The following is a 20,288-nucleotide window of genomic DNA, read 5'->3' on the forward strand; positions in this document are numbered from 1 at the left end:
CTCTCCTAAACCCCACCTGGAGGATCCATTTTCTCTGGGAAGATCTCCCATCAGCCTCACCATGAATTGTTCGGGAGAATCAAAAATGCCACACTGCCTTGGACAGAGCACCGTTCTCTCTAGAGACGTGTGGTTTTCCTCCTGGCTGCCATCCCCCAGCTCCCCAGACCACACCAAGTGTTTAAGTGCTCTCCCCTGGCAAAAAGGAGGTGTGGGGTTGGGGTGCTGCCAAGCAGTCTTCAGTCCTGTGGGGCAGAGGGCATTCCCTGGGTGTCTGGAGGGAGTTAGGGGCTTGGAAGAGGGGAAGGGGTGGAGCGGCCTCCGTCCTTTAGTCCTGATCAAGGTGAGGAGATGCAAGTCCATTAAAACCATTTGCTTCTGACCAGACTCCTGCAATGAGAACATCAGAAGAGAGGAAAGACAAGTCAGAAGTCATTTTGTGACCCACAGCAGCTTATGCGAAAGTGCTTGGCATTTTCTCAGGTTGCAGCAGGACTGATGGCCTGGGACGCTCTGAAAAGGCAACAGGTGTTTCCCTGCAGGAAACAGAGAAGCAATGACTTGAAAATTAGGCGGAAGACATCGACCAGGAAATAGTCTCCCAAGGCAATCTGACTGACCAGAAGATTTTGGCTAGAAAAGTAAAGTATGGAAATGGTTACATTTCAAGAAAAGCTGCTACAAGGAAACAAGATGAGGCTAAGTATAGCTAGCAGATCTGTTTCGAGTGGCTTTGCTTACTTTGAGAAAAGAAATCTGGAAATGGTGGGTATAACGGTGGCAAAACAAGTGTAGACATAACCATCCGATAACAACCCCCCATCCAGGAGGCCCCAGCTCACTCACTCACACAGAAAATGCCAGGTTAATGCAGATTCCAAGCAGCGCCCTGTGAATGAGTGCGTGTGTACACACCCAACGGTACAGGACTAGGCGAAACTACTTGTCATATCTTCACCAAATTTAGGTCCCTAGTCCACTCAGCCTTCCCAAGGTTGCAATCAATCTGCCAGTGGTAGCCTAGTCAGTCTGACAAGTGAACCTAAATTAAATAGAATTAATAGTCAAAAGGAGAAGTGGGGATTTAAGTTGGGCTCAGAATTTCTACTAATGTCCAAGCTGGCAATAGCTGACACAAACAGCGTTTGTACGTATGTTTCTCTATAAAATAGCCTCATAAATGGCACACACTGGAGGAACTTATCCAAAACAGAAAAACAAAAAACAAGATGGAGATGCCCAGAAACTGTTGTGGCCTCAGGCTGGCTGGCTCTTCCTGACACCTAAAAGGCAGGTATCTGTCCCATTTCTAAACGAAGGCCTCAGTGTCTTCTGTTTCATACCATTATGGCTTCTGAATCTTGGACAGGATCGAGTCTTGAAAGGCTCAGTTTCAATGAGTCAGAAGTATAGGCATGGGGTGAGAATGACTCCTGGCTATGGGAAAACGTCCTGAAACCTGAAGACAAAACTGACATAGCTGGTGACTATCCTCAAACGCAGAGACCCGTCCATGAAGAGCGACACTTTGTGGACTGTCCCTACAAATGACACACGGAGGACAGGTTCACAAAGAAAAGTAATGGCGGCAAGACTGGTGGGCCACGTGGTGAATGAAACTCTGTGATTACGTTAGAGAGGCTGCGGCTTGTCATCAGACTTCAGGTGCCAGAGGTGGTCTCTAACATGACAAAAGGAAGACAACAAGATACACCTTTCGTTCTTAGGGATCACCTGTCCACACATTAGAAATACCATTATTTTCTAACAGAAAGCTTGCAAAACTAAATTCTCTGAGTGAAAGAGGACCATGAGCCATCTCCCCAATGTGAAACCCTTTTAGTCTTGTAACTGAAGAAGGAACGAAAAGATGAGACTGACAATGTGAAAGATTTGCTGGGTACAATGTTCTTTTCCAGGACAAAGACAAAATAACCAACATTTGTAGGGTGATCAGGAACAGTGGGCAAGTGGATAGATACCCTGCCTCCTCATCTTGTTCAGAGCCCCACACCAGTCAGCAAACTTTTCTGGGAGTTACTGTGCAACAGGCTTTCCAGAGCTCCCATAATTGAAGCAATGGTCCTATTTTACAGGTGGAAACAGACGATGCAGCATCACACCTACAGTGCTGCGTTGGGATATTCAGTCTCCAAACAGGAATAAGTGGATCTCACTCCGAGTTTCTCGGTTAAGAAGGCCAAGAAAACAGAGCCAACAATACTGTGGCATGTAGTTCTACGTTCCAATTAGTAACACAGTCCCAGAGACTATAATTCATAGTCTACATGGACTAATAAACACCTCTCTTTGGTTCCGTTATCCCAGTTAACACACACTGTAGGTACAGGACTGGGGTGGTGGGGCGAGACTGGCAAGGATATCAGCATTCCTGTTAGTTCCAACAAGACACGTGAAGTGCTGCTGCTGGAGGAGAGGGATGGCACTGGGCCAAGGATGCACCTGCTCCCGCTCAGCCTGGAGACGGAGGCACCGCCCCAAACCTACTCAACCTGTTGATTCTGAGTGAGTTATCCTACAGAGCAAGGATGGCCAACACTCTATAGAATTTTTGCAGAAGAAACGAGAGGGTTAAGAACAAAAAGGAAGCAAGCAAAATAGGTAAGTTAACTTTTCATCTTCCTACTTGTCTCCCAGAAGAAGTCAGAAACAATTTCTACCTGTAAGTCTACTGATGTTTGGGGCAGATAATGCCAAACAGTACAACAGGTACATTTTCTCATTAGCAGCCTGTCACTAAGTAAAAGATACTGCATAACCTTCCAGCTGTGGTAGTGCAGCTGTAGGTCTTGAATACAGACTTCTCAGGAGGTGGGGGAACGCTGTTTCACTTCTTCAGCCATCCATCCATCTGCCCTCCCTGCATGCCAAGAGAACTAGTGTCTCCTCACCCTCCTTGCTCTCCCCCAGGCTGATCAAATGCACTTGATGTGAAACACGAGAGTGGGATTCCCAAAGACTTACAAGTCTGTGTGGCAGTCGCCCGGGTTATGCAGCTACTTTTTTGAGTCACACAGACCAATCTCAGCGCCTGACCTGAGTGCTCCACTGAAACAGAGCCAACAACAGCTCTGCACTCTTTGCTATGAGCTTTCAGTTGAGAAGCAAGGCTGTTGGGATATAAGCAGGAACTACTGGAGGTTTTCCACATGTAGCCTGCCTGATATGAACAACAACAGAGAAAAGCAGAGCCACAAGATAGCGAACAAGCCCTAACAACACAGCTGGGGTCCCTGAGTAAACACCTGCTTTTGTTTTGCTTCCAAAAAAACAAAAAGTTATGGGTTTCTACCATTTGTTGGCCAGTAGGTTTCTTGTATCAACAACAAAAAACTTTCTTCACTTGAAGTTAATCATCCTCCACTTGGTCTCTAGAGCTGTTGCAGATAATTTTCACATCACTTTCTCCTCTCCTGACTAGAGTTTTCCAATTTTCGAAGTCTAAATAGACATTACTTACAATCATTTATGTTGCACATTCAAAATCAGGAGGCAAAAGTCGTCCTTTTCTTGTCCTGGTCAAATTTCCCAATTTCTCTTTTGCCTTGATAGTTTGGTGGGCTCAGATGGAGTACTAATATTGACAATGGCGCACACTTGGCGGCGAGCGTTAGGTGCCAGGCCCCCTAAGTGTGCCGTGTGCTGGATCTGGATGATCTCAAGAGCACTCAGCAGTTCTATGAGATAGCTGCTTTTACAGAGTGCCTCATTTCCAGGTGAGCATGTTGGAAAGTGAAGGAGCTGTGATCAGAACTCTGCTCTCCAACCCCAGACTCCATGCCCTGAGCCACTAGGCCATCCCTGCTGCTGTTGCTCAGAGACCAGCTGTAAGCAGCCATGAACAAGCAGAGGTAGTTGAATCTCAAATCCGTGCAACAGGGGCAGCAAGCAGGAAGTCTGTACCCCCGAACTGACCCCAAAGCCTCCCAATCCCCTTTATTTGCTTTAAAAAGAGAGGAAAACACATTCACTATCCATTTTCTTGCAACTCTGAGCCAGGAATGGGATGGCCCACCTTCCTCAGTGATGCCGGTCCCGTTCTCTATCCCGGTGTCTCTCGTGCTCCCGGTTCCTTTCTTGGAAATAGTCATCATGCCGATCTTCATTATGAAGCAGGTCCCGGTGCCTCCTGCTGCTCTCCCGGGACCGGCTCGGTGACCTCTCCCGGGACCGATGTCTTTTCCTATTAGAAAGAGCCTTCAGTCTCACTTAAAGGGCCTACCACATTCTTTCCAAGAGAGCTATGTGTTTTGGTGTCTTCCAATATTCATCTACACTATGATTCTCTCACTCTAGCGCATGCCCGTTTGTCTGGAAAATACTAGCTCTTTGACACTAGTCTTTTAGCGGGACAGTGGTTACGAATCGGGCTGCGAACTGCAAGGTCAGCAGTTCAAAACTACCAGCTGCTCCGCGGAAGAAAGATGAGGCTTTCGGAAACCCTGTAGAGGGTTGCTATGGGTCGGAACTGACTCCATGGCACTTAACACCAACAACAACTAACAGCGAAATCTGGTGAGATCTTACTATGATGTGTCAGATGCAGAGCAAAGAGCTTTAGAACAGGTTTAAATAATGAAGACTACTATGTCCCTTTTAAAAACCTGGGTCACTTCCTCAAGGCCATGCACAGTCAGTCAGTGGCCAAGTTGGGATTAAAATCCAAGCCTGTGTGGACTTCAAAGCCCACTATTCTTTAACAATCATGTCGCTAAGTGTTCTTGAGTCGGTTCCGACTCACAGTGACCATGTAGTATAGGATTTCCGAGCTGGTTGAATTTGAACAGTTGGTGAATTTGAACTGCTAACCTTGCAGTACAACGCATTAACCTGCAGCACCACCCAGGACCCGGGAACTAGTCAAAGCAGTCTCTCTTTCTCCTAAATGAGCTCACAGCTTCCTCCACCACAGAGTACAGACAGGATAACACTGATTAATGCAAGTGTTTCAGTTCTCAAATGCAGGAGGGCTGGGCCCACTCTTTCAGCCAAGTGTTCCATGCCTCTTCTCTCCCTTACCAACCAACCCCTGAAGAGTGCTGACGGGGTGGGCAGGCCACCTGGAGCTTACCTGGAAGAGCTCCCACTGGCACCCACACTGTAGGACTTGGCTTCGATGCCATGAAGACAGTCCTTGAGAGAGGAGATGAGGACACGGCAGCGCTCATCATTGGCGACCCGGGACTGTTTGATCACTGCGATGGCTGTGAGCAGTGTCTCGATGGCGTCACTGTAATCCCCTGACAAGTGGGGAGGAAAAGGCCAAGGGTGAGCAGAGGCAGGCAGCTAAAGGTACACAGGCGCTGACCACATGCCCAAGGTAAAACAGACACAACAAAAGTAAAAAGGCTGAAACTATGTAGGTGGTCTGGAAATCAGAAAGATGTTTTTAGATCCTGTTAGAAGACTTACAAACTGAAACATTGTTGCCCAAATGTAATCTGGCATCTATTCAAACAACATGTATACTTTTTAGTAACAATTCTACTAAAATCTTTCTATTTACAAGTATCTCTGTTGAAGACTGTTTGCTCCTTCAATAGATCTGGCTGTTTAAGTAAAAAATTATGAACACTGGTTCTATAGAGTATTTATATAGTTACTAAGATGCATGAGGTGGATCTGTATGTAAACAAAATAATCCATGGAAAGCAATTCACACTGGTGCCAAGCACACAATAAGGGCTCCATTAATATCAGGTATTATTAGATAGAGACATGGAAGAACAGTGAGCAAAACAGATAAAGACTACAGCGGATTTTCATTTTTTTAACATTACATATTTCTGTCTAAATTATTTTAGAATACACACTTTCTTACAAATGTTTCACCTCTAATCTGATATATATGTATGTGCATACAAAACCACAATAGATGTTTACATAACACATTAGATGTATGTACACATAGTATATGAAGGGGTTCAAAAAGTGTGGCAATAATGGAATTAAAGGAAAATGGAATTTATCTACAAACTTTTTGAAGGTTTCCTGTATATGTAACTAAAAAATTAAAATTATGTTGCCCTGAAAAATTAACTCCTTCATTTCCTAACACCAGGCTGAAGGATAAGGACCAAGGAATGGGTACTTGTACGAGGCTTTCCCAACCACGGACAAGAGCATTAAACACAGAAGGCCATGAAAGAAAGCCTGACTCTGGACTCTGGACAGGAGGCCGGTGAAAATGCCCTCTGTGCTCCATGATCACGTGGGGGTCCAGAAAGACCAGTTGGTCAGCCCGCAAGTACAGGGAATTTTCTATCCCTTTGCTGGAGATACTCAGGAACTGTAGTTTCAGTAACAAAAAGGGAGATAGCAAATCCCTAACTAATTCTCTCAGTGGTAGGGAAGAGTAGTTACAATGAGCAGGTATATACTTTTTTAAACCTAAAAATATTCAGATGTCAATGAAGGTTTTCTGCGATTTCAAGGTTTGCAGTCAAAGATATGAAATTATAGAAACTGGTAACATTTAGGGTTAGCTTATTTCTTAGGAGAGCTGAATGTCTGCTACATTTACATTCATGAGAGAGGTGGAAATGCACAGGAAGTGAGGAATGGAATATGACATACATGACACCTGAACCAGAACTCTGAAACTTCTTACTTTTTTTCTTGGGGACCTAAGATTTTGTGCCTAAGGCTCTCAGAGTTTTGTGCCTAAGGCTTCTGGTTCTGTCCTTAATACTGAGAACAGGGCAAAAGTTAGCTGTAAGTGCTTCCACCTTATAATTCCGAAAGGACTCGTCCTGTTTAGAATACACTACACTGAGTCTATCAGCTCTGCCTAGACTCCCAAGTATAGTCCAGACTCCACATAAGACCAAGATCTAGATGAACCATCATTCCTAAAAATGATGGACCTGGACCACTATGTAGACATTACACTGAGATGAAGATTTACATGAGCACAGAACTCATTCTATACCAAACATGTCAATCAACCAGCATTTTCTCATTCATATTTTAAACACCAAATTGGTTTCAACAGGACAGGTCTAGATGCAGATTAAATAAATAACACCAAGACTTTCCAGAAGTCAAGAAAACTGGGTTACATATTGCTCTGCAAAATGTATCACTCCGGAGACTCTTCACGGCGTTCCAACTTTATCCTGTTGACACTGGAAACCACAAAGGCAAGGGGAAGGCAGCACAGGTAAAGTATAACTTACCTGCACTGGCTCCAGATACAGCTTTGGAAATGGCACTGCTGGAAATTGCTCTGTTTCGCTTCATGATCTCCTCAAATTCAGCTTCACTCACAGTGGAGGGCGGAGGACCCGAATCTCGGCTGCAGAGAGAGAATCCCAATCCTTGGTGCCTGCGCCCCTTCTTATCCTTAAGATACTGTTAAGGTCCCTGGGTGGAGCAACTGATTTGCAATTAGCTATTAATCTAATGGGAGTCTTGGTGTGGCACTGTGGGTTAATGCGCCAGACTGCAAAGCCGTCTGAACTGCAAGGTCGGTGGTTCAAGCTCACCAGCTGCTCGCTATGGGTCAGAATCAACTCGACAGCACTTAACAACAACATTAATCTAATGGTTGCTGGTTCCAGCCCAATGGTTCCACTGAAGGCAGGCCTGGCAAACGACTTCTGTACAAATTACAGCCAAGAAAACCTTAGGGAACAGGTCACCATGAGCTGGAACTGACTTGATGGCGATGGGTGTGGTGTGGAAAGGTTTGTAACTCTTTATTTACTGGGGCTCCACTGTTAATGTTTTCAATTGCACCTCTGCTTTCTGTGTTCAACGTTTCTTCCTTGACACGATTCTCTCGTTTGCTTTTGTAGTCCTAGCAAGAGCCCACAGTGCTAGACAATACGAATCGGGCTGCGAACCTTAAGGTCAGTGGTTCGAAACTACCAGCCGCTCCGCGGGAGAAAGATGAGGCTTTCTACTCCCGTAAGGATTTACACCCTCGGAAACCCTGTATAGGGTCGCTATGGGTCGGGACCGACTCGAAGGCACTTAACAACAACAACAACAACAGCTACTTAAGGCACTCCATTCCACCACGTCACTAAGAGGGTCAAGTGGATAAGTTACAAGGAAACTACCAAATAAAAACATTAACCAGAGATGGAAAACTATCCCCCCCAGGCCTCAACACTATGACAACATAGCCTGTGAGGGAAAACCCGTAACTAAGTGCTCACTTCCTCAGGGAGAACACCTAGCACCAATGGAGAGAGAGCGCCCTTACCTGCCATGGTGGTTATAGGGTGCTGAGGCCTTCATGTAAGGATCTGGTGGAGGCCCCACAGAGGCATTTGGTGGGGGAAAGAAGGCTGGATTGAGGTGAAGGGCAGGTGGGATGGCCCCAGGGGGAGGTACAGCCAGATGAGGAGGTAATCGTGGAGGGGGGGGCATGAGATGTTGGTAGTGGATGCCAGGAGGAGGAGGAGGGACCCCAAAACTTGAGGAGAGAGGTGGCGGGGGTGGAATTGGGGGTGGCGGCAGACCCATCAGGGGGAGGGCTGAAGGAGGACGATTGAAGTAGGGCAGCACACTGGGGGGCTTATCCACACGGGCAGATGAGGTTACAAGATTCTCAGAGGGGGTGGCCCGTCCATCAGCAGAATCACTAGAATCTCGGGAGTGGGCCCGTGGAGGTATTCCTATGAAGCAAAACAGAATGAATGTTACTGCCCAGATGCTAGACATGGGATCAGCTCATCTTTGAACGAGTCATCTGATACCACAAGAAAGGGGACTAGGGCAGTTGAGAAAGGTGGTAAAATCACCTAAAACTGCCCTGTCTTTGGTCTCAGCTCTAATACAGAACTGGAAAAAATAGCCCCCTAGATGGCCTATGTCATCCAGAACTCAGTAATCTAGCCCTCTGATATTTTTTTTATGTTTAAAGACAGAGATCCTAATAGTCCCTGAGAAACGCTGTTGCTCAGCTGGATTCACAAGGATGTGAAATCGCATGCAGCCCCCATCAGGGCTCAGGGCCTATCTGTCCTGCTGCATACCTGGGTCAGGGAATTTGGGGCTGGGGCTGAGGGGGCACAGGACAGATGACACTTCCTGCCTACACAGAGAAGTGGTCACTGAAGTAGGGAAGACACACATAAAGAGTAGAAGGCTGGAGGATAATCTAGAGGTAAAGAGCAACTGGGAGCGAAGCCAAGAAAAGTTCTGCCCACAGAAGGCGCAAATGGCATGCAGCTAACAACAAGACTCCCAGCCAGAAACCACCTCTAACACAGGGAGCTCCCACCACCCTTCAGCGGCCAGACCCACACCCCACAAAGGAGTCAACTGGGAACACAATCATGGCATGAACAACAAGGGGCTTACCACGCTTGGATCTAGTGGGAAGCATGGCTTCTGATACTGTCAAGTCACCTGATTAAACATATTCCCTCTACAGTTTCAAAGTCTAGTCTAAGCCTAGGAGTCCCCTGGTGGTGCTGTGGGGTAAGCACTGGACTGGAAACTGTGAGGTTTATAGTTCAAACCCACTAAGTGCTCCGTGGGAGGAAGATGAGACTGTTCCCTAAAGATTTACAATCTTGGGAACCCTCGCTATGAGTTGGAACTGACTGGACAGCAGTAGGATTACTCTAACCTGGTTACTGTGAAATACAGCCAATGAACATGATCACACAGTCCCGGAGGTAAAAAGACGCATCAGTAGTTAAGAGTGAAGCGAAAGAGAAAGTGTTTCTTAAATTAAAACTCTGTATCAATCCCAACTCCTGATGAAATCATAAGGTGGAAGGAATGGCCCTGACACTCCCCTTGGGTTCCCTACTGCACTGTGTGGGCCCCCCACTCTTTTCTTCATTCCCAGAAGGAAAAGAGACTGGCCAACGTGACTAAAAGTTAACCACCTTACCCACTACCATTCTCACTCCTGCAGGGTTGGTTCCTATCTATGGCTGTAAATCCCGTAAGTAGTGACTATTTTTAAGTAGAAAGGCGATCAGCTACACTTAGCAAATGAACAGAGCCCAAGTCCATCAATGTGACAGAGTATAAAAATAACTAGGTCACCACCATCATTCATGCTAAGGAAAGAGAGCGGAGGTAGGAATGCTACCCTCAACTCACCGCACAAGTATACACCTTTGCCAGGTGGAATAATAAAAGATTCTGAAATGGGAGGGACTGGACAATTCAAGTTGCCAAGGGAAAAGTGTGTGCCTGGAGCTCACATCACATCCGTTGAGGCCCAATCCCACTAGGACAGACTTGCTCTGCAAGAGAACACTGGCCCTAGAGCCACCTGGATGCTACCTCCAATTAACAGAGGACATTAATTAGTATGAGCACTGACAGAATGTAGGTGAGGATGCTCTGCCATCTCCCTGCTGGAAAGGTAAAGGTGGTGGGTTGGCTGCTGCAGGCAGGGCCTTGTGGGAAGCATACACCTGGTGAGCTCAAGACAATCCTAGCTCTAGAGCTTAATCACTTCATCTGGGGTGATTGGATCCTAGGAGATGGATTCATGCTAACCAAACTCATGAGACACTGACTCATAACCCAGAATGCCACTGTATTAATTTACAGTGAGAACTGTAATGACCAATCAGACCTGAAAACTTGTGTCAGCTGCTCAGCACATTCTCTTTCCAGTAGGAGAGTCTATTTGGGAAACCAAATTAGTATCAGAGAAGGTTGCTTGGTGAGTCAAGAGTCAGAATTAAGGGAGTAAAGAGGATCATTAGGGATGTTACCATCAAGTGAAGTAGCAGGAAGCAACTTCCTTTACTAAGTGGGGGATAGACTTGCCAAGCAGACCAAAATATTCAGTAGCTGGAAGGACACACTTTCCCCTGGACAATGCTGGAGGGACTGGATTAGATTCTTAGTCTCTGTTTTTATGGTGGATTCCTTGCAGGCCACACTTCCAATGTACACTTATGACAAGTCTACAGCCATCTTTACATGAATGACCTCTTAGGGTGGCTACCTCTTGATAGGAGTCCTGGTGTGGTGCTGTGGGTTAATAATGCACCAGACTGCAAACGTGTTTGAACTGTAAGGTTGGCGGTTCAAGCTCACCAGCTGCTCCTTGGAAACCTATACAGGGTTGCTATGGGTCGGAATCGACTAGATGGCACTTAACAATCACCACCATCTCTTGATAGGAGGTATCTGCTTTCTCTATGAAATACCTTTAAATGACAATCTAGCATAGGCTGTAGTGAAGTCATTCACTACACACTAAGTTTACACAGAAACAGAATTCAGAGTTGTCAGGGACTTTGGACAGCATGTATGCCATTTTGATGGGGAACCCGACTCCAGTCAGTAGTGACCTGTCCAAGGTTAGTGGTACAGTTGAATTACAAGTGGACCCCGCCTGGCTCCAGTGCTACGCTTTCTCTTCTACACATGCTGCTACCCAACACCACAGAAAACACACCCACAAACCTCCCCCCTTTCATACAGATGGTCTCCACGTACCCCCTCTTGGGACTCGGACGCACTCACGTTTCCGAGCCTGAGCTTCAAACTGGGACAGGTTTTGTCGGGTGGCCGGCCTCACATCCACTTTTTCACCATTAAGAACTTTTCCAGGCAGGAGTTCCAACAATTTGTGGACGGAGTTTTCAGAGGCTACCACCACCTCAGCATACCTTGAGAAAAAAATGAGAAGGATAAAACAAATTCTCTTCCACTTTCAGTGAAAACTGATAAAGCAAAGGTTATTTTGCTACTACAACTACTAAACACACACACAAAACTACACCAAAAGGGCATCATCTTGTAATCTTCCTGTTTATTTAAATTAAGAAAAACAACAGCTCCTTTGGCCCCCAATGGATGGCTGTTCCACAACATTGCAGTTACATTCCCCTTCTAAGATGGTTTGCCAAAACCCAGGCAGTAAACTGGGCCAGAGTGGAGAGGATAAAATCTAGGTTCAGATACTGTGCAAAGCTATTACTCCAACGTTACAAACTTAAAAGGTGTTCCTCAAATTGAGACCTCACCCTTTGGACTGGCCATTTGCTCGATTCTCGGCAAATTTTAACTCCACCACATCGTAGACTCCTACAGAGCGAATAACCTGGATCAGCTGCTGGTCTGTGGTCCACTGGGGCCGGCAAATAAGGAAAAGGAAGAAATGTGAAGAGCTACACACCCTGTCCCCACCCAGAATATCCCAAACCCTTCCCTCAAACCTAAGTTCTAGTCACAACGTGGCCTCCCACAGAAAACCCAGACGAAGCCTAATAACATTTCAATTAACACAGGCTTTTCTTATTGTCCTCACTTAATAAAGAATTCTAAACCCACCCACCCCCTTCCCCAATCCCCATCTTTAGCAATGATGAAGATTTACACTTAATTTTGACTGCTATGTAGGGGGCTGGCCGGCCGTCAGTTCCAACACTGGTTAATGTTGTTAAGCAGCTTGAAATGACTGATCACATGGGCCAGACACTTTCCCCTCAGTATATACATGTCTTCATTTGGAAACCAGCCCCCAACCATGTGACGTAATAACTTTGGCAGAACAGTCACACCTACCCAGAGTGCACTAGAGTTAGCAAGATCTTTAGTCCCCGTCATCCACCATTATCACTGGACCATCTAATGACCACCAAGACTCTGAAATCTCATCCCACAGATGACCCTGCTAGACATAAAGCCCCAGGGTCAGGGGCAGTAACAATATGGCAGGAAAAGCAACTACCCACTTAATCATTGCTTTCTTCGGCACCAGTAGGTCCTCATGATAGTTCTCTTTCAGAGATCAATCCAACCTGATCCCAGGAAAAAGAAATCCAACCCCATCAGAGCACAAACAGTGCAACAATGTGCTTTCTGAAAACACCATCACCTCCCGGCACACTCCCTCCAAGCCACCCAGCTGCCTTTTGGCTGCCCTGCTCACCCAGGAGAAGCTGCCCACATAGACAGCAGCTCGCCGATTACGCAGACCACTGTACGTGTACAGGATTGCGGGAGTCTTGTTGTTGGGCTTGGGAGATGGCTCCTGGCGAACAGGAGGCGGCGGCTCAGCGCTGCTGCTTCTGTCGTCTGAGGGCTGGGAGGTGGCTGTCAGCACATCATCATACAGGTCAATCTGATCTGTATTGTTGAACTCTGGGTCCTAAGACATGAGGAGGTGGCATTTCACTGACCTTTCATTTCTTCACTCTACTTCACTCTAGTGTACGTAGAAGCCACACTACTGAAAGAAATACTTTGTACAACATGTATCCTTATCCGGGTCTCCTAGGAAACCAGGTTAACAAAAACTTCCCTTTAAACATATCATTTCTTTCTACTGACGTAGGTATTACGCCCTAGATGGTTAGCAGTCTGTGATGTTTTTGGCTTTAGCCACTATAAGAATCAAGCAAGCCAAGAATACGTAAGGTACAAGGCCACTGCTGTCCATGAGGTCAGCTCCTAAAGACCACAGCTAAGATACATGAAGGAAAATTTCTTTTCAACACCTTAGGCCATTTTCAAATTCAATAGAAGCTCACAGTATAGTCCCATCTTTCTAATAATCATCAAGGAAACATTAAGACACAAAAAAAGGGAGTAACTGGGGATATTTCCACTTCTAAATTCTATTTCTCCAGTGACTTTCAAACCCAATACAATTTCACCATGATACTTACGTAAGAGGCATCTTGGAGCAACACAGAGATGTTCAATGATACACTCAAAGAAGCAAAGTTCTCTAAAACGTTGAGTCAGAAAACAAGACAAACACCCACAGCCCAAGCTGTGTCACCGTACGCATTCACAACATAAACGTGCATGAAGAAAAGATGTGCACAACATAACTTTTGGCTGTGATATATTTATATTAAAACCAAAACACTTACTATAAAGGGAGCTTAGTGAATTAGATTTTGCAGTATCATTAGCTCAGAGAGATATTTTTAAGGCTTGACAAGTATTTTTCCAAAGCATTCAGACAGTGCTAAAGCACGGGTCTGCCCAATCACAAAGAGTGAAGTAGTGCTCTCGAAGGATTATAACAACGGATGAAGTGACTTTTCAGTCCTTTCTCTACCATGGACCACAAGACCAAAATCACATGACTGGTTCACATATGGATACATGATCTATCTAGTTGTGATGATTTGTGATTCTGTTTTTACAAGGCATCTTTGTTGTGGATTTCAGAGTCTATGCATAACATTTGAAATTACTGAGCACTACTTCATGTCATGTTTTTTCCCCCTCCGTCTTGTTGTAATCAAAGATTTTGAAAGGGAGCTTAAAAAAACACACCATCTTGGACAGTAAGTACAACCAAGTCAAGATTCTTCTTACACAGTGTCTAATTCAGAGATGTGAGGCTGAAAGCTGTAATGCAAAAATTACCATTTGTAATTGGGTGGTGAGCTAGCACACTGAGTCAGACAACTCAGAGACCCCCTTACTGTAAGCTCAAGAAATCTATGATTTCAGAGCCCCTTAGAAAAAGTGAAGAAACACTGATGGCACAATGTATTAAGCACTGGGCTGACCAAAAAGGCCAGGGGTTCCAACCCAGCTGCCTCTCTGAGGGCCAACTACATGGCAGTCTGCTTTGATAAAGTTGGTAGCCTTGAAAACCTTATGGAGAAGGCCTACTCTGTCATACAGGGTGTCAATGGTTTTAGAAAAAATGATAAGAATCAATCCTGGAGGAGTCTGGCATACGTAACACCATTGTAAGAAACATAAAAGGATTCAATGAATACACAACTCCAGATTCAAATGATTTCTCGGGGCCCAAGATTCAGTCCAATGAAGCGGTGGGAACTCTTCGTGTGGCATAAATCCAAAATTGCATTTGGATTTAAAGCTACTAAAAAATTCATTTTCTGGAAAGTTCAACTGTTAAGTGAAAAGCAGATAAGGGTCTGAGCCATTGATTTTTCAGGGATGGATTAGGTTAAAACAAATTTAATTAGGTAAACTAAAATATAATATTTCTCATCCAATGATGTTGAAGGTTCCATTCAAGGAAGACTAAATAGAAAAGACTGAATACTGAATGAATCCACCTGGAAGAACTGTGTGTAGCTACAGGACAGTGAGGAGTCCTGGAGTAGTGCCGTAGGATAGGCACTGTACCGTAAAATTGGTCTGAACCATGAGGCGGGCAGTTCAAACTTATCAGCCACTCCTCAGAAATCCTATTTGGGGTAGCTATGCGTGGGAACTGACTCAATGGCACTTAAGAACAACAGCTGGATGATGATCTCACAAAGCTTCTGGCTGCTTATTAAACAAAAGGGAACTTGCATGATTTGGAATTTAAATGAAGTCTTCTTCATTGCTATGTCCAATATTCCTATTTACCACCCCACTGCTGGGGTTCTGGTGTACTGCTACGGGTTAATGTGCTGGACTGCAAAGTCAGCAGTTCAAGCTCACCAGCTACTCCTCGGAAACCCTATACAGGGTCGCTATGGGTCGGAACTGACTCGACGGCACACAACCACCCAACTCCTGCTTCTTGGTATCTTATTAGCATATAGGAAATTCTTTAACCCTATTACGTTTTTTATAATGATCATGTAGGCTCAATCAGAGCTTTTGATCTCCCCCTCACACTTTCCTTTCTCATCATTTCACTTGTTCCTTTGCACAGTCACTTTGCAGCGTCCTCCCCCAACAGACTGGAACCTGGGACAACAGGGGTCCTTAGTTCTCCCCTTTCACCTCACCAGTCCTGGTACAGTATTGCCAACGAGGCAGCTCAAAAACTATTTGTTGTAAGGAAATGGGCGTACTATAGCGACCTTTCTTGGCACAAGGAATGCTCGGCAGAATGGCAACTCTGAGCTACCATTCCAGAGTGGTTGTCTTCAGTCCAAGCAAGCAGCTGGGACCCGTGGACTCCCACTGAAGCAGGGACAAAGCAGTTCTGCAAGGGAGGTTCTGCCGTACTTGTGGAACGAGACCAGTGAGTCAACACCACTGGGACCCAATGAGGACTGCTCACTGTCCCTTGGGAGCAAGAAGGGGAGTTCTTGTGCCTGGGCAAGCTTGGGGTGGATCAGTACTATGCTTACAACATTCTCAAATTTAATCTGTACTGACTGCCTTCAGTCTAAATCTGCTGCTAATGATTCTAGCCAGAAAGAACTTTTATAATTTCTTTAGCAAGTTTCAGATAATACTTAAGACTAGTTTTGCCCCGCAGTGAACTCTTCTATGAGGAAAAAGCACCCACCGCTCACCATCCACAAGATATAAAGCAATCACAATCTACATTTTCTTTAACTTGCCCAGCATCAAATCTTGCCTATCACGAAGAAACATCTACTGAACTCCATACACTATCACTAACCTTGAACCTTAAAACGTTCTTTACAACTAGAGTCCAGAGAAGAAATTGTGGAGACCAGTAACTTGTAGTGTGGCAGAGTGGTGACGGCTGCATATGGCCCACAGGTTATATGGACTATGAACTGTCATTCTCACAGAATGTGGGGCAATTTCGCAAAGTGAAGCAGCTGCATTAACAAGGCACAAGTACAAACACTTTCTAATAGAGGACCTAACTAAAGCAGCTCTCGTCTGGTTATTTCATTAAAAACCAAGCAACCGTTCTTTCTCTTCCAGGGACTGTGTAGAGGCATTCAAAATGGTCCAGTGTTTGACATACTGCCGTAGGCTCTCCTACAATACAGCCTCTAACAAAACTAGGCTGTCCCGAACCCCTGGTAATAGAATTGTTTATCTCTATGCCAAGAAGGAGCTCTGGTAGCGTAGTGGTTACGAATCGTGCTGCGAACCTTAAGGTCAGCGGTTCGAAACTACCAGCTGCTCCGCGGGAGAAAGATGAGGCTTTCTACTCCCGTAAAGATTTACACCCTCGGAAACCCTGTACAGGGTCGCTATGGGTCGGAACCGACTCAACGGCACTTAACAACAACAACATGCCAAGAAGGTTGGTGAAGAACCCAAATCTGCATGCAGTGTGTGCCCAGGACTTCAAGGGGTCCGTGCTGAGAGATTTAAGTTCTCATGAGGTTGTACCAGACAAAGAGACATGTCAGCAGGGCGTATGGTGGCTCTACGTGTGTTCAATGTGTCCGTGACAGGATCAAGCGTGCTTTCCTTACTGAGAAGCAGAAAAAGGAAAGTAGAAAATCGTTGTGAAGGCACAAGCACAGAGTCAGAAAGCTAATTAAAATATAATGGAGCTTTGCTGAATAAACAAACAAACAAAAAACCCCAAGCAACCATAAGTTGCAAAATGAAGTCTGATTCAAAGGAATATGGAAAACTCAAGAAAGCAATGAGTTAGAATTAATATGCACAATTTTTCTCTTTTGTTCACAGTAATTGACTTTTTTGACATGAGAAGTTTGCCATTTCCCCCAACCCCAACATATTTAAGACAATTAGCAGCCAGCCATATGCAGAGGACTCCACAGGTTATCTGAGGAGACAAGGGAAAGGCATTATGAAAAACTAGTGGATAATGGTGATGGATATACAACACGATGGAAATTAGAATCACTGAATTACCTGTGTCAAAAAATTGAAATGGTAAATGGTTACATATATTTTATAATAAAGTTTAATGGGTTAAGCTGTATAATGATTACAAAAAAAGTCATTACACCATTCTCAAAAAAAGTCATTACACTATTCTCAATTTTTGCGTGCACTTTAAAATCTCCATGTTAAAAAATCTTAATGTAAGCTTATGCTCAGTAAACAGATGTCAATGTGTCAACTGCTTCCACTGCCTCACATCAAAGTCAAGGCCCAACAAGGGCACCTGCCTCTATAGTCCCTTCTTTTACCCTCTTTCCAGGTTTTTAGCTGTACCCACTGGAAGATGTCAACGAAAGAACCAGCTTAGGTAGAATGGGGCTGAAATCAATCCAGGCAGTACATTAGCAAGTTTTAAACAGACTCTGAAACATTCTTGAGACTTGACCTCAGAACTTTAAAACTGAATATAAGATTACTGTTTCAAAGCAAAGAAAATCTTTATATAAAGTTCTTCAACATAAAAACGTTTAAGAGAGCAACAACAGACCATCTTAAGAGTATGTGAGTGAGACTACACCTGCTTTTTAGCTGGTGTGTCCAACACCTTTCCCCCCCTTGAAATAATATGGTTCATCAATAAAACTGATTACACCAAAATGCCTGTGGGCTTTTCAAGACTGGAGTCAAACTACTTATAGAAAGAAGTAAAACATTTTACAATGGAATCAAGATAAAAATGTTAAAATATCAGCTATATACTGTGCCTTTGCAACACTCTATGGAGGAGTGTGGACATTGTGAGATAAACATCAACTGCTAACCACAAAGTTGGCAGTTCAAGCCTACCAGCTGCCACTTAGAAACCCTGTACAGGGTCACTATGAGTCAGAAGAGACTTGACGACATTTAACAATCAACATGGAGTCCTGGTGTGGTGCTGCGGGCTAATGCACCAGACTGCAAAGCCGTTTGAACTGCAAGATCAGAAGCTCAAGCTCACCAGCTGCTCCTCGGAAACCCTAAACAGGGTTGCTATAGGTCGGAACCAACTTGACAGCACTTAACAACAACAACTAAGGGGAATGCAGAATACATCTTTTTCCAACTACACAGACACAAAAAATGTTTTGAGAAAAATTACAAAGGAGCAGTATCCTCAGGAATACTACAGCTGACACGAACTCGGAGTTTGAAGGGTGGTTAGCCTTTGAGAAGATTCATACCCAACTTTGGTTTCCTGAGGGAGCAAGTTCAACAGGTTGATTCACCATTCAATTAAGCCCAATTTTTATTTGCTCTTAAATCAAACCCTTTAAAATAAGCCTAGGGGTTTTAATTACCATAAAGCAGACTGGTCAGTAGTAATCTTGAAAATCTCTGCAAAGGAGAAAACTTACAACTATATAAAGAAAAATGCAAGGTGCCCTGGTAGCAGAGTGGGTTATGAGTTGAGCTGCTAAGCAAAAAGTCAGCAGTTCGAATCTACCAGCTCCTCTGAAAGAGAAAGATGAGGCTTTCTGTTCCCATAAACATTTACAGCCTCAGAACCCTTATACAGGTTCACCAATGAGTTGGAATCAACTGGGTGGCACACAACCATCTAGCTGCAAATCGAAAGGAAGAGGCCTTAATCCTCCCCTTTGGAATGAATGAAAGAGGTTCCCTTCCTCCACTGATCTTTCATAATTTACTTTAGATAACTTCAAAGGATAAAAATCTTTCTGAAAAACATGTAAATCAAAGATGTTTCAAGGACCTGGAGCCACCTATTGAAGCGCAATTATCAAGAAAGCCTACAGAGCTACCTTCCAGTTCCCTGGAAAAAGATTAGCATGCATTTAATTATCTGGCCATAAATTATTATAAAACTTGGTACCTGTATTGCAGGCCAGCGTGTAATGAGTTGTACCCACTCAGCTGTATAAAAGACATCTTTCTGATTTTGCAATCTCTTTAACGGATTACCTGCGGATACCTCGCACTTTGGTTTAGTCCTGCTTCAACAATCAAACTTTTTGGAGAGGTTTGCAGGGATCGGCTGGAGATTTCCTTTTGAGTTACTGCTCCCCAAGCCTGGCTAGAGAAACGCTCAGAGCTACGAGTTTGCTAGGACTGAAGCCTGGGATGGCTGAGGACGACCCCACGTCCTGGCCGCCCCCTCACCTGGTTGAACTCCTCATCCGCGTAAATATCAATCAAGTCTACTCCTTCGGACATGGCTTCAGATAGAGGCTCGCAGGCCCGGAGGATGGACGGAGGACAGCTGCCACTGCGGTATTGGGGAGAGGAGCAAAGTTAGGGGGCGCGAGGGTCCTGGACAGGGAGGCGAGCAAGAGCGCCCCCTGCCCCGCCCCCGGCCTCGCGCCGCCGGGGCTCACGGGGCCAGCTGCCCATCACCCGGGGGCCGCCCCGCGCCGCAGCCACCGGTGACACGACGGGCACGTCCGGGCCTCGGCTCTTCCGAGGCCTTTGAACAGCGCCGCGAAGAAGCGCCCGGCCGGAGCCCCTGCGGGCCCAGGAGCGCCCCCCGGAGGCGCCCCGGCTGCCCACCGGGCCTATCCTCGCCCTCCGGCGAGGCCCACACCACTCCCTCCCACAGAGCCCGCCCGGCCCCGCGGCCTCCTCCCGCAGGGCCCGCGCTTTTTTCCACCCGCCGGCTCAGGCCGCCCCGGCTTCAACCAACCCCCGCCCCGCCTCGGCGTCGGCCCCCGCCCTTCTTCCGGCCCAGCAGGGCCTCGGCCGCGCGCGCCCGTTACCGGGAATATGGCGGCGGCAGCGGCGGCGAGTCCGGACTAGGCCCGAAGCGCGCGAACCGCTCTCGCCCT

General features: G+C 45.7%; 1 protein-coding gene across 2 annotated transcripts; it reads right to left on the reverse strand.

The window, feature by feature from the left end:
* Positions 1-229: 229 nt before the first annotated feature.
* Positions 230-20,275, reverse strand: CPSF7 (cleavage and polyadenylation specific factor 7, 59kDa). Of its 2 annotated transcripts, XM_006874995.1 has the most exons (10): positions 20,220-20,275; positions 19,627-19,732; positions 12,890-13,108; positions 11,982-12,085; positions 11,479-11,624; positions 8,234-8,648; positions 7,200-7,318; positions 5,093-5,261; positions 4,037-4,204; positions 230-390 (listed from the first exon to the last, which is right to left on the reverse strand). In XM_006874995.1, exons 2-9 carry the CDS (start codon positions 19,678-19,680, stop codon positions 4,042-4,044), a joined length of 1,389 nt encoding a protein of 462 aa, XP_006875057.1. In that variant the 5' UTR covers positions 19,681-19,732; positions 20,220-20,275; the 3' UTR covers positions 230-390; positions 4,037-4,041. The 2 variants fall into 2 exon arrangements, with proteins under 2 accessions (XP_006875057.1, XP_006875058.1); XM_006874996.1 differs by lacking the exons at positions 230-390; positions 20,220-20,275 and having other exon boundaries at positions 4,042-4,204; positions 11,452-11,624; positions 19,627-19,710.
* Between the last annotated feature and the right edge of the window lie 13 nt (positions 20,276-20,288).

This window comes from Chrysochloris asiatica, unplaced genomic scaffold (assembly GCF_000296735.1).
Source record: "Chrysochloris asiatica unplaced genomic scaffold, ChrAsi1.0 scaffold00310, whole genome shotgun sequence".
Taxonomy (NCBI): Eukaryota; Metazoa; Chordata; class Mammalia; order Afrosoricida; family Chrysochloridae; genus Chrysochloris; species Chrysochloris asiatica.

Bases quoted from the DNA above. Each gene is read 5' to 3' on its own strand.
- CPSF7 (XM_006874996.1), bottom strand. From the start codon at position 19,680: ATGTCCGAAGGAGTAGACTTGATTGATATTTACGCGGATGAGGAGTTC. The intron at 11,625-11,981 runs GTGAGGTCTCAA...TTTTTTCTCAAG, and splicing joins GCAAATGGCCAGTCCAAAGG to GTATGCTGAGGTGGTGGTAG. The intron at 4,205-5,092 runs GTAAGCTCCAGG...TCTTTCTAATAG, and splicing joins GCCAGTGGGAGCTCTTCCAG to GAAAAGACATCGGTCCCGGG.